Below are 10529 nucleotides of genomic sequence, written 5' to 3'. Positions count from 1 at the left end.
ATCTGTAACGTCTCTTGTATCATTTGTGCACCTGTTCTCGTAATTACAAACCGAAACGTTTATATTTAACACGTTGAAGTAGAATTTAAGTATATACGTTTGAATTTGTGGTGTAACAAGAAACATGTCCACGTTAAACGTGGAATAGGTTCGGCATAAAGCCACTAGAGGACACCGACTCGGTGATAAATGCGAAGAATTGAATATAAGCGCTCTCTACTGTATGTACCATACCGTTAATATATCTCATGCTCTACTCATCCTCGAGGAGTATGGAATTCCGTAATTATTAAGAGAAATCGGAACAATTTCTCGGCGATGGCATGTCAAGTTCTCCGTGCTTGTAGTGTTATGTTACATCCACTAAAACATGTACAAGTTTCAAAGACCGGTATTTACCAAACTTAGTATACAAAACAATTTAATTTTCTGATGTATCCTGTGAATTTCAGGATTAATGGCACATTACTCTTTTTCGAAAGTATAACCTCTAATTGAAGCAGAGCGATATTTCTTGATAAATCCTAGCATAAAGATGTATTAACGTTTTGTATATTATGCTATAGATAAGCTAAGACGTAATGAATATTAGATACGTCAAAGTATTCTCCAATTGTAAATTCAGGTGATATTTTTCGAAAAGAGTGCACGAGTACAAAATATTGAATTCACATAATGTATTATTTTTCCGGAGCTAAATATGAAAGACTACTCGATGTACTTTAATTTAGGTCTAACAAAATGCAGCGAGATCTTGACCAGAGACAGATTTTTACAGCCACATAACCTGGTCTTCTTGTGCCATCGGAATACATCTTTTTTTAATAAAAGTAAGATGATTTCTTCAAAACTTAACGGTTAAAGTTACTACGTCAAACAGAGATAGCAGTGGCACAAATACGATTACATTTTCAGTTTCAGCCGATCAGTTATGGAAAGGTGTAACTAGTGTAAGTAACGCTGGAAAGAAACGTGGTAGAGGAAGAGGGAGAAAACCTATACGCAACCTGAACAGAGGTCAAGTTATCGGTGTTGGGAAAGTTAACATGGTATGGCCCGGTCTTACAACTTCGGTGGTGAGAGGGCGGGAATTAGTGGTTCAACATAAACTACCTGAAAATCCAGAAAGGGATCAAAAGCTTAATTCATTAAGAGATTCATTAAGTGTTCGTAAAGTTCAAAAGCTGTCACCTTTAGAACGCGGTTGGTCCGGTTACCACTTAGGAGGAAGAAGTATCGGACCTCCCGAACCTGTTGGAGAAGGTACATGATATAACGTACAGTGAGCTTAATACAATGAATAATGGTTCAGTAGTACTTATTGTCTCTGCACCATATAGATTGGTATAAACTACAGTTTGCACTATCATAACATTTCCAAATAATGGAATTTTATGAAATTATTGTTTCAGATAAGTTTGAAGGTTTTGACACCAGAATTTTGGAGTTCAAAGTAGTATGCAATATGTCAGGTATTTTTGGTCGTAGAAGAAGAACCAGTGCATTCGTAGTTACCGGAAATTCTAACGGAGTCGTGGGACTTTCCTTGGCAAAATCGCCCGATCCAAAAGGAGCTCTTAGGACATCTAAAGCTCGAGCTGCTCAGAGATTAATGTACATTAATTTGTATAATAATCATACAGGTACGCTTCACTCGACCAAACGATAGCTCCGAAGTATATTTCCGGTAATTTTATTTCGACACGAAAGGTATCAATTTTGTCCTGTGATTGCAGTGATGCATGATTTTTATGCTCAGTTTGGAAAGACAAAGGTATATGTGGCAAAAAAACCGCAGGGTTATGGATTAGTTTGCCACAGAGCAATAAAATCTTGTTGCGACGTGATCGGTATCAAGGATCTATACGCCAAGGTGGAAGGAAACAGGAACCTTCAACATCTGGTGAAGGCTTTCTTTATTGGACTACTACAGCAGGTAAAGAGATGTCTCGTAGATTTAATTCAATAGTTTTTATACCGCGTCCAGAGACGTACAAGTGTATACGTATCTTTTTGTTGCCAATCGTTACGTTAATATTTGATGATTCCGTTACTTTGTCAATATGCTATTCCTATTTAAATGAAGTTATTCTAAAAAAAAATATATCTTCCCAGAAATCATATAACCAGTTAGCCGAGGAAAAGAAACTACATTTGGTCGAGATAAGGAAAGAGAATTGTTACTATCCAAATGTTCTTGCTTCCCCAAAGGAAGTCCGAGAGCTAAAGGACGTGAAGGTCGATGAGGTCAGAGATTTTCGACAGTACGTGATGGATGGGAAGATCAGATTGCAAAAGAAGAAGCTTCCACCATTCTATACATCGCAGAATTCTTGGTTAATATATAAGAAGAAACAAGAGTATTTGAGGAATCAGCACCAAGTGAAAATTCGATTATTAGCAGAACACGGAGAATTGCGCAGCTTTTTAACGGATCAGTATCCGGAAGCAAAGTCTGCACCGTACGACCGTCCTCAAAAGAAGGAATTGTAAATGTTTCATTTATATTCAATAAAGATAGGTAAATATCGAACGTAAATTAGTTGACGTTCTTGCGTTTTTAAACCGGTACAGTTTTATATAAATCAAATTGATTCTTGTGCTATCCAAGCACGGTTCTCCGTTGTGGAGTTATCGACGTTCTTCTTTCGGGGACCCTAGTTTCTGCTATTTTCGATCTCACCTGGGTTTCTCGGGAACCCAACTCGAGTAACGTTACTCCTTTCTCCTCTCGTGAAAGAGAACCGTGCATGAACGTCTATAGATTTAGGAGTGTAGTTTCCTTAGAACCTTCCACCAAAGATCATCGTCGTTCCTTCTTGGATTTGGTGAGTAGTTTATCGGAGTACTCAAAATCATTTGAAAAGACAATCGTGTCTTTTTCCACGCACGAGGAATGTACATTTATGATAAAATAAAAAAACAAAAACGTCTCACGTTCGTAGAACGATACCAGCGAGCGAAATACCGCATGAAATCCGTACAACAGAAATACACAGAGAATCTATCCACTGAATAAGGAGTGTAATCAATAGACCAATCGATTTCTATTAAACGTCTCGGTGAAAATTGGAGATGGCGTGGAAATACAATCGTCACGTCCGTTGATTTTTCTGCGCCTTTATTCCGATTTCAAATGTCTCCTTCAAGTTGCCGTGCAAGAAGTAACACGAATATGGAAATGTCGGCTGATAACGAGGAAAGAAGAAATCATGCGCAGAATTCCGAACTCAACTCTACAGGTCTCAGAGGTTTTCAGAAATGATTTTATTTGAAGAATGTACTGTTATCTTAATTATATCGTACTCATATTTAAAGAAACCTTACACGTCGTCGCAGTTACTGCCGTAACTCTCATCTAGCCAAGATTCAGCCAAGGCGGTATGACACAGAATTAAGATTGCGTGCTGACAAATGGTTATAAAAACAATTAGAGATAGAGGAACTCGTATCGCTGACCGAACGTTAAACCTAAGATTTCGAAAAGGGAATCATACAACCTTGATTTGAAATCGGACACACTCAGTCTCTGTACCGATGAGACGACTTCTTTCCATCACGTTGGCCCAAGTGACGAGATTTGGATCGCGATCTCTTGCGGTCTTTGGAGCGCGATCGACTTTTCCTTTTATCCCGCGAGCTGTAGGATCGCGATCGCCTGCGATGTCTCGAACCGGATCGCGATCGTCTTCTGTCCCTGGATCTGGACCGCGTTCCCCTTTGATCCCTCGTATGAGAAGTGCTTCGTCTGCTAGATTTAAGCGGACTCTTCTTCCTGCTTCTAGAATGCGATCGGGAGGTTTTCTTTCCCTTGGATCGCGATCGCGAGCACTTTCGGCTCAACGTCGGCGGTCTGGACCTTCGCCTGCCTCTGGAGCGAGATCTCAATCTCTTCCGATCGTTCGACCGTGACCTATGTCTATCCTCGGCGAACCTGTAAGAGCTGGACGATCTCGAGCGGTACCTTTTCGGGGATCTGGAAAATCTTGATTTAGATTTGCGCTTGCGAACGCGATCCGAAGAGCGCGACCTCGACCGTTCGGTTTTAGAGGTACTCCTGCTCTTGGACTTCTTCCGCCGACCCCGATCGGCGTCCTTGCTCAATTGCTTGCCTTTTTTAATCGAACTGCGATTCGAATCAGAACTGGACGACTTTAAACTGCTCGAGTCGGAGTCTATCGACCTCGACAACGAACTAGCTTTGGCCGTGTCGGTCGTGACGCTTTGCTGCTGCGGCGTCTGTCCACCGCTGGATCGGGTTTCCGACGTTTCTCTTTGACTATCTATCTTTTCTTTCTCATCAACTAAAGTACGAAGTTAAACGTTAAATTGAATGCTTCGCCGGAAGACGATTCGTATTGCTTACACGGATATACCTGGATCTTTGCAGCTACTATTACCGGTATGATTTTCCGAGTGCTTATACGACTGACCCTGCTGGCGAAGCGAATTCTCCTCCTCTGCTGCCAAAGACGCTTCGATTTCTTCTTCCGTCTTTTTAAATGCCTGCTGTCGCCTCCTCAGGGTTTCCTGCGAACACAATTCCTGCGATCAGCGGAAAGTTGAAAGCGAAATTTCCCTTTACGTATCGCCAGTGAGCAAAGTGGGCAAAAAATGACTCGACATCGACGCATAAAGATGAACGCAAGTGGTAGCGTAACAAGCCGTGGAGGGTAAAACGGTCGCCGACGGCTCGTTAAGCAAAGTGGAAATGAATCCCTCAAAATCGACGCACCTTAAGTTCTTCATCGCTGTCGTTATCCTTGTGCTCCTCGTCTTCGTTCTGCTCCGCTTCGGATTCACTGTTGCTGTCTCCGTAGATGCCCAGACCTATAACAGACCGAGTCTCCGTTACTCACTGCTCGCGAGTCGCCTCCACCTTCGGGATAAGTCGTCAAGCTGCGTTTTTGCACCGAGCGAGTTTGGAAGAGTCGCCACACTCCCGTGGCCGCACGCGATGAACGCCAATGAACTCTCCATCCGACAGGCGAAATCTGAATTTAGTTAGGGGGATCGGCCGACACAGGGTTTAGGGAGAGCCGCGCATTGCCGGCAATGCTTTTAAGGGCGTTACATCCGCTCGCTCGCTCGCTCGCTCGCACGCACGCACGCATCTATCGTTACGACGGGGAGAGAAAAAGTATGAATTACTTACCAAGTTTCCGAGTGATCTGAGCAATAGGGGCCGCGTTGTCGATTGATGCGATGGGGGGCGTTCCTGCAGGGGCTTACAATACACACGGATTTAGTAATCAGTCGCCGGCTGGAATCCAACTTTTTCTGGGTACATCCCCCCTTTTCATCAAGCGAGCCCGTCGGGCCTGCATCTAGCGAAGAGGAGATCCGACGTACTCTTTCCTACGTAGCTTACACGTAGCTCGGTCTTACCGCGATCATCCTTGAATTTGCAAGAAAGCAGCGCGACCCGACTCGGGGAATCTTGGAACACAGGGTCTCGTGTGTACCAAAGTAAAAATGGATGAAAAATCAACACGAAACTGACATCGCGATCGATCTCGTACTAGCTTTTAGATGAAATTTCAATAAATCATGACTCATGTTTGACAATTTACGCCGTGTTAAGAGTGGCCATTAATTAGCTTCATGTACTCGAACGACTGATAACGGGATTCGACTAAGTGGGATTGAAATAAATCTGTTCGCGAGTTAACCATGTCTCTTGGGCTTTCGTTTGAGCTGATTTGGATTCTTTTATTGAAATTTCTCAGAGGTACATGGAGCTTCTCATCGTTATTAAACTCGTACATGTCCAAAAATCCTGGGCGAACCACCGATCGATAAGGTGCTGCAATGGAATGATTACGCGTTTACCGGTCGTCAAGACTTTATGCTTCGCAGTCGGAATATGAAGATAAGTGTCTCTCTCTCTCGAGGGCTCGAGACCCTTCCAGGCGCTGGCATACCAAATACTTAAACCCCAGAATCACAGCCCTAGGCAAACTAACGCGACCTGGGGCATCGATCATGCATGTCGACAAACTCGAAAGGTTCCAAATCAATCACCACATAAATGGACCAAGCGGGTGCAGACGTAACTACCCCTGGAAAGAAGTAATGCACGAAAACGGGGCATTCTGAAAATACCAAATAACTAAGCCTAACGAATCGAAGAACACTTGTCGTTTAATACTCGAAGGTTCGTGTATATACAGTGCAGCAGTCGTTGGTAGCCACAGCGTGGTCGTTGACTGCTGTATAAAATCGGATTCTGGACGTCAGTGGAAGAAAAAGAATTGAAAAATTGCGATCTGTTAGTTCTAGCAGGTGTATCTGGCGGAGTACCTTTGGCTCGTGCTCGGCTCCATACCTCTCTGCAAGTCGAGGCTATTTCTTCGTTCGTTACCTCCAATAGGATTTCCGTCAGCGATCGACGCACTCTCAACATCTGCGGCATAAATACGTTTTCTTTCTGAGTATTCTTCTCGAGCGGACAAGGCGGCAAAGACGTGGAGAAATACTGACGATTTCTTGCAGGACTTCTTCTCTCGAGCGTTTCGGGGGCGTTGGAATTCTGGCGGACGTCACGTCGGGACTTCCTTCCTTAGCCGCTGATTTCGAGGTCTCGGGAGAGATCGCGTCCCTGAAGCGCGATTTCCTCGGCTTGACAACGTCCGGGCTGCGTTCGTAGCTTTTCTCAGCCTCCTTTTCTGCTTTCTGACTCGTCGTCTCAAACTCGCGTTCCCCCTCTTCGTCGGAATCCGAATCCTGGTTTTACAGGACTAAAGTTGCCATGGGGAAAACTTGGGCTCGGAACGAACGAACGAACCCTATGGGTTGGATGCACTCGAACACCCGAACCTAACGCTCCGACCTCTCGTCCCGTTTCCTTCCACTTTATCTCCCAAGAACGTGGGGTTCCTTCTTAATTTATCGGCGGGAGAGAACACTTATTTTCCCTTCGCAGACACCGTTTTTCCGTCCGATATTACGACTAAAAGTCAGCAAAGTTCGTCAACAGCCGCAATGGCCATCCAAAGAAGGCAAAGTATCCGCGTGATATCACGTTAAAAAGTATGCACGTAAAATTGAGATACCTATGCTTCGACCTACGTCGAATAAATAAATTCTTTGCCAGAGAAAAATTCATAGCATCGTTGTTCTCCTTTGTTGCTTCTTAATTCCGTCCGTGTCGAGATGTGTAAGAACGCGACAGAGGAAAGTAAAACATGCAATAAAGGTCGAAAGGAAATTACGAAATAAGAGAACTTTGTCAGTTTCTAGAAGCCACTTAGTTGGGTGTTGATATAGAGAGAAAATGCTTTGTTAAAATAGACCGCACGGGGTTCTTAATCCACGTTCAGGTTGTACAAGCAACATTTTCGACCGTTGACTGACTCGTATGGGAAAATTACTACCGTAGTGCTTTCAAAGCCGCGCGTCTTCGTTATGACCGATCGTCGTTAGACAAGATCGTTTGGCAAGGTAACCCGAATCCACTATAATTGTGCCTAATTATCTTTTTCGTTTTCTCCTTTCGAGATCTGCATTTGATTCGATATAAAGTTGCGTATAAAAATGGCATAAAACACGTACGAATTTGCTCTTGGCCGGATTAAGTACAGCACGAGCCTCTTCTTCGGCTTGTTTTCGGGCTTCCAGTTCCTGTCGCCTGAGCATTTCTTGTCTCTCCCGTTCCACTGCCTTTTGCTTTTCCCTTTCCATTTTTTCCAAACCCTCTCTGATCCAGGCAGGCAATTGTCTCCTTTTCGCTGCGTCTGCGAAACAAGGGCAAAGTTCCTGATTTCCGATCATAGGATTTTAGCTGTACATAGAAACCTCGTACGCACATTAATCCCAAGATTAATATCGGACACGTGCATTAAAAATCATCGTTATATAATGCTGTACGAAATTAATATTATTACCTATTGTTGTACTCGTATCCTCTTCCGGTGTTTTTTCTCGGATGTCTCGATTTCTTATCATGTCCATATTTCGAACATGAGGTATTCTGCTCGAGTGACGTATACCTTTGACAAACGGAGGAGGTTGAGGAGGAACCGGAACGGGCTGATCTCCAGGCCAAAAGGAAGGGACCTGAAACCATCGTTCAATGACCGAAATACGACAAATTTTTATATTAATTCGAAAAGAAAATCAGCTTCACAATAAACACCAAATTAGAAAAACAGGAAAAATATAATTTTTCCATAGAGACACGTTACGCGTTGTTCGCACAAAAACACGTATCGGTCGTATTCGTGAAACGCTACTTTAAATTATTCAAGATCGTCATCAAAGTCCAAGCTGCAATAAAATATGGAAGAGGGACAACGATTACCCAAACAGTGACGGAATAAAATATCCGATCGGTTTAAACAACACATGTCCAACTAATGATCGGGTGTATGTATTTTTCCTTTTTTCTCTTTTTTCTCTTTTTTAATTCAACGGACACGTAATATTTCACCTGATTATACGATTGCGTCGGTGGTATCGAATTGAAAGGATACGGAGGTGGCAGGGGTGCGGGTGACGGTACATTGTATCCCGAAGTACCAGATATCGTCGGAGCAGGTGGTACAACGGGAGGAGCCGGTACCGGTATCGACTTTCCATCGGAGGCTATAGAGATACCAGGTGGAGGAACCCCGCTCCATTCCCAGTTGTTCGAACTGGAACCGGAACTGTTCCACTGATCCCACTGATTCCACTGATTCCATGCTTCTGTGCCATATAAATACGAAATGGTCAAGCGTCGGTACATAAATTCGTTCCTATCCGTCACAACACAGCGATATCGTTCAGCCAATCGATCCTTTATTCAGTGCGTTAGATAAAAGTTAACACCACGGATACAAATTTCTACGTTAAGATAAAGCAACGTAATCGCAGTTCATGCAGCGACTTTACTTCGTAACCCAACACCGAGGAAACTACGGATCCAATCCGCACCTAGGATTTCGTAGCAATCGTTGGGTCGATCGTTTCGTTTACAAAGATTAAGTCGCTTAAAGAACCACAGCCAAAAATGTACCATGGGTTCCGGATAAGGGAGAAAAACGATCTACTAACGGTCGTCACGACCTCGCAGGAAGCACGGATCAAGTTATCTCATAGAGAAGCTGGCTCGGCAATTCTCGTTAAAAGTCTAAGATACATACTGCCACCGTGTCCGTCACGCTTCGATATTCGAGGTTATCGACGCGATACGTCGAATCGGTTAACATTCAAAGCAAAGCGTCACGTGCAATACTACAACCTGATCCACTGATACTGGGAGCTGGGGGAGCCGGTGGCATATCGTCATCTTTAGTATCCATATCCATAGGAGCTTCTCCCCCGCCATCGTCGACTACTCGGCCAGAGGTAATAGTCGGTGGTGGCGGAGCAGGTGGAACGACGGTTTCCTTCATCTTAATCCACTGTTGAGCTAAGGCTGCCCAATCGACTAAACGAAGCAAATTTCATCGTAAATCATGATCAGAAGGTGAAACCGACGATAAATTACGTAAAACTACACCTTAACATTTCGCCGATTTCAAAGTCGGATAGAAACCGAAATATACTCATTCTTACAAAAGATCGGACAGGACGATTAATGGTCCAAGAATTCTTTGACTCGGAATTTTTTCGTTACTCCAGCCCATAACTTGCCGAGCATAAACTTTCTGTACTTTCACGAACGGAAACACCGATGGTTAACACCGCTCCTTTTGACATTAAGAGAAATTAACAACACAATTCCCTTACCTTGATCATTGTTCATGTTTTGATACGTAGACGGATTAAGTGCCCATTGAGTAGGATAATCCTTGTCTTCGAAAATCTCTTTATTCATCTTCATCCACCTCGAATACAAGAAAATGCCACATCAAACTAAATTAACTCGAATCAACCTTCTCCGTTATCAATATGGCAACCGACTTCAGATTTCGAGGTTACGATGCCGTACGATAGCTAAGCGAAGCCGAGACCTGTGCACAGTGTCACCACCATCGCGATTTAAAGGGGAATAGAAACCGAACGAGTTGGGAGGTCGCTCACGGGCAAAGTCGTACAACAGCCCTGTACTGCCATCTGGTGGTCGAAGCCGATAGCTAATGGTACTTGCCACCTGTTGCCCCTCACAATGAGGGGTATAAGATTTGTTTCGAGAAGCTCGTAATTCGAAAACCACGCACCGCAGGAGAAAACAATACAGGAACTTTCGCTTTTAAATGACGTCCTCCGTTGATCCCTTTTGGTCCCAACATCCTGTACCCGAATGGACAGGTAATTCATCCTAACCCGTGGTTACTTGTTCCAATCTATGCTAACTTACCGGTAACCCATCCTAACCCGTTGTAACCCATTCCTAACCCACCCTAACCAATTGTTAATCGTTATAAAATGAGAAGATGTAAATGGAAGAAAATATGAATGCTAATCTCGGATCGATAACAGGGGTATATGGGTGAATCGAGTCAGTCCATCATGTGAACATTTCGAAATGATCGACGGGCAGGCTGGATGATACTCGTGCAGCAGTTCTTATATATTCGAACAAGGCAGGTTAGGATAGCGTT

General features: G+C 43.7%; 2 protein-coding genes across 3 annotated transcripts; one reads left to right on the top strand and one right to left on the bottom strand.

Moving 5' to 3' along the window:
- The first annotated feature begins 240 nt into the window (after positions 1–240).
- On the top strand, positions 241–2539 carry LOC105702456 (28S ribosomal protein S5, mitochondrial). Its single transcript, XM_012430042.1, has 6 exons — positions 241–391; positions 732–830; positions 916–1263; positions 1413–1643; positions 1737–1936; positions 2116–2539. Exons 1-6 carry the CDS (start codon positions 319–321, stop codon positions 2491–2493), a joined length of 1329 nt encoding a protein of 442 aa, XP_012285465.1. The 5' UTR covers positions 241–318; the 3' UTR covers positions 2494–2539.
- Positions 2540–2631: 92 nt separating this feature from the next.
- Positions 2632–9942, bottom strand: LOC105702455 (arginine/serine-rich protein PNISR). 2 transcript variants are annotated; one of them, XM_012430041.2, is made up of 11 exons: positions 9715–9942; positions 9224–9412; positions 8432–8688; positions 7887–8058; positions 7555–7736; positions 6484–6726; positions 6304–6406; positions 5156–5218; positions 4736–4830; positions 4377–4530; positions 2632–4304 (listed from the first exon to the last, which is right to left on the bottom strand). In XM_012430041.2, the coding sequence occupies exons 1-11, from the start codon at positions 9806–9808 to the stop codon at positions 3523–3525; spliced, it is 2334 nt and encodes a 777-aa protein (XP_012285464.1). In that variant the 5' UTR covers positions 9809–9942; the 3' UTR covers positions 2632–3522. The 2 variants fall into 2 exon arrangements, with proteins under 2 accessions (XP_012285464.1, XP_012285463.1); XM_012430040.2 differs by having other exon boundaries at positions 3523–4304; positions 5156–5227.
- Between the last annotated feature and the right edge of the window lie 587 nt (positions 9943–10529).

Source organism: Orussus abietinus, unplaced genomic scaffold (assembly GCF_000612105.2).
Source record: "Orussus abietinus isolate OABI.00-Male unplaced genomic scaffold, Oabi_2.0 scaffold17, whole genome shotgun sequence".
In the NCBI taxonomy this organism is placed as follows: Eukaryota; Metazoa; Arthropoda; class Insecta; order Hymenoptera; family Orussidae; genus Orussus; species Orussus abietinus.
The sequence above is the reverse complement of the archived record's forward strand: the minus strand, read 5'-3'. Positions and strand labels throughout refer to the sequence as shown.

Bases quoted from the DNA above. Each gene is read 5' to 3' on its own strand.
- LOC105702456 (XM_012430042.1), top strand. From the start codon at position 319: ATGGCATGTCAAGTTCTCCGTGCTTGTAGTGTTATGTTACATCCACTA. The intron at 831-915 runs GTAAGATGATTT...TTACATTTTCAG, and splicing joins TACATCTTTTTTTAATAAAA to TTTCAGCCGATCAGTTATGG. The intron at 1,644-1,736 runs GTACGCTTCACT...CTGTGATTGCAG, and splicing joins TTTGTATAATAATCATACAG to TGATGCATGATTTTTATGCT.
- LOC105702455 (XM_012430040.2), bottom strand. From the start codon at position 9,808: ATGAAGATGAATAAAGAGATTTTCGAAGACAAGGATTATCCTACTCAA. The intron at 8,059-8,431 runs GTGAAATATTAC...CGATGGTTTCAG, and splicing joins CGACGCAATCGTATAATCAG to GTCCCTTCCTTTTGGCCTGG. The intron at 4,531-4,735 runs GTGCGTCGATTT...TTGTGTTCGCAG, and splicing joins ACAGCGATGAAGAACTTAAG to GAAACCCTGAGGAGGCGACA.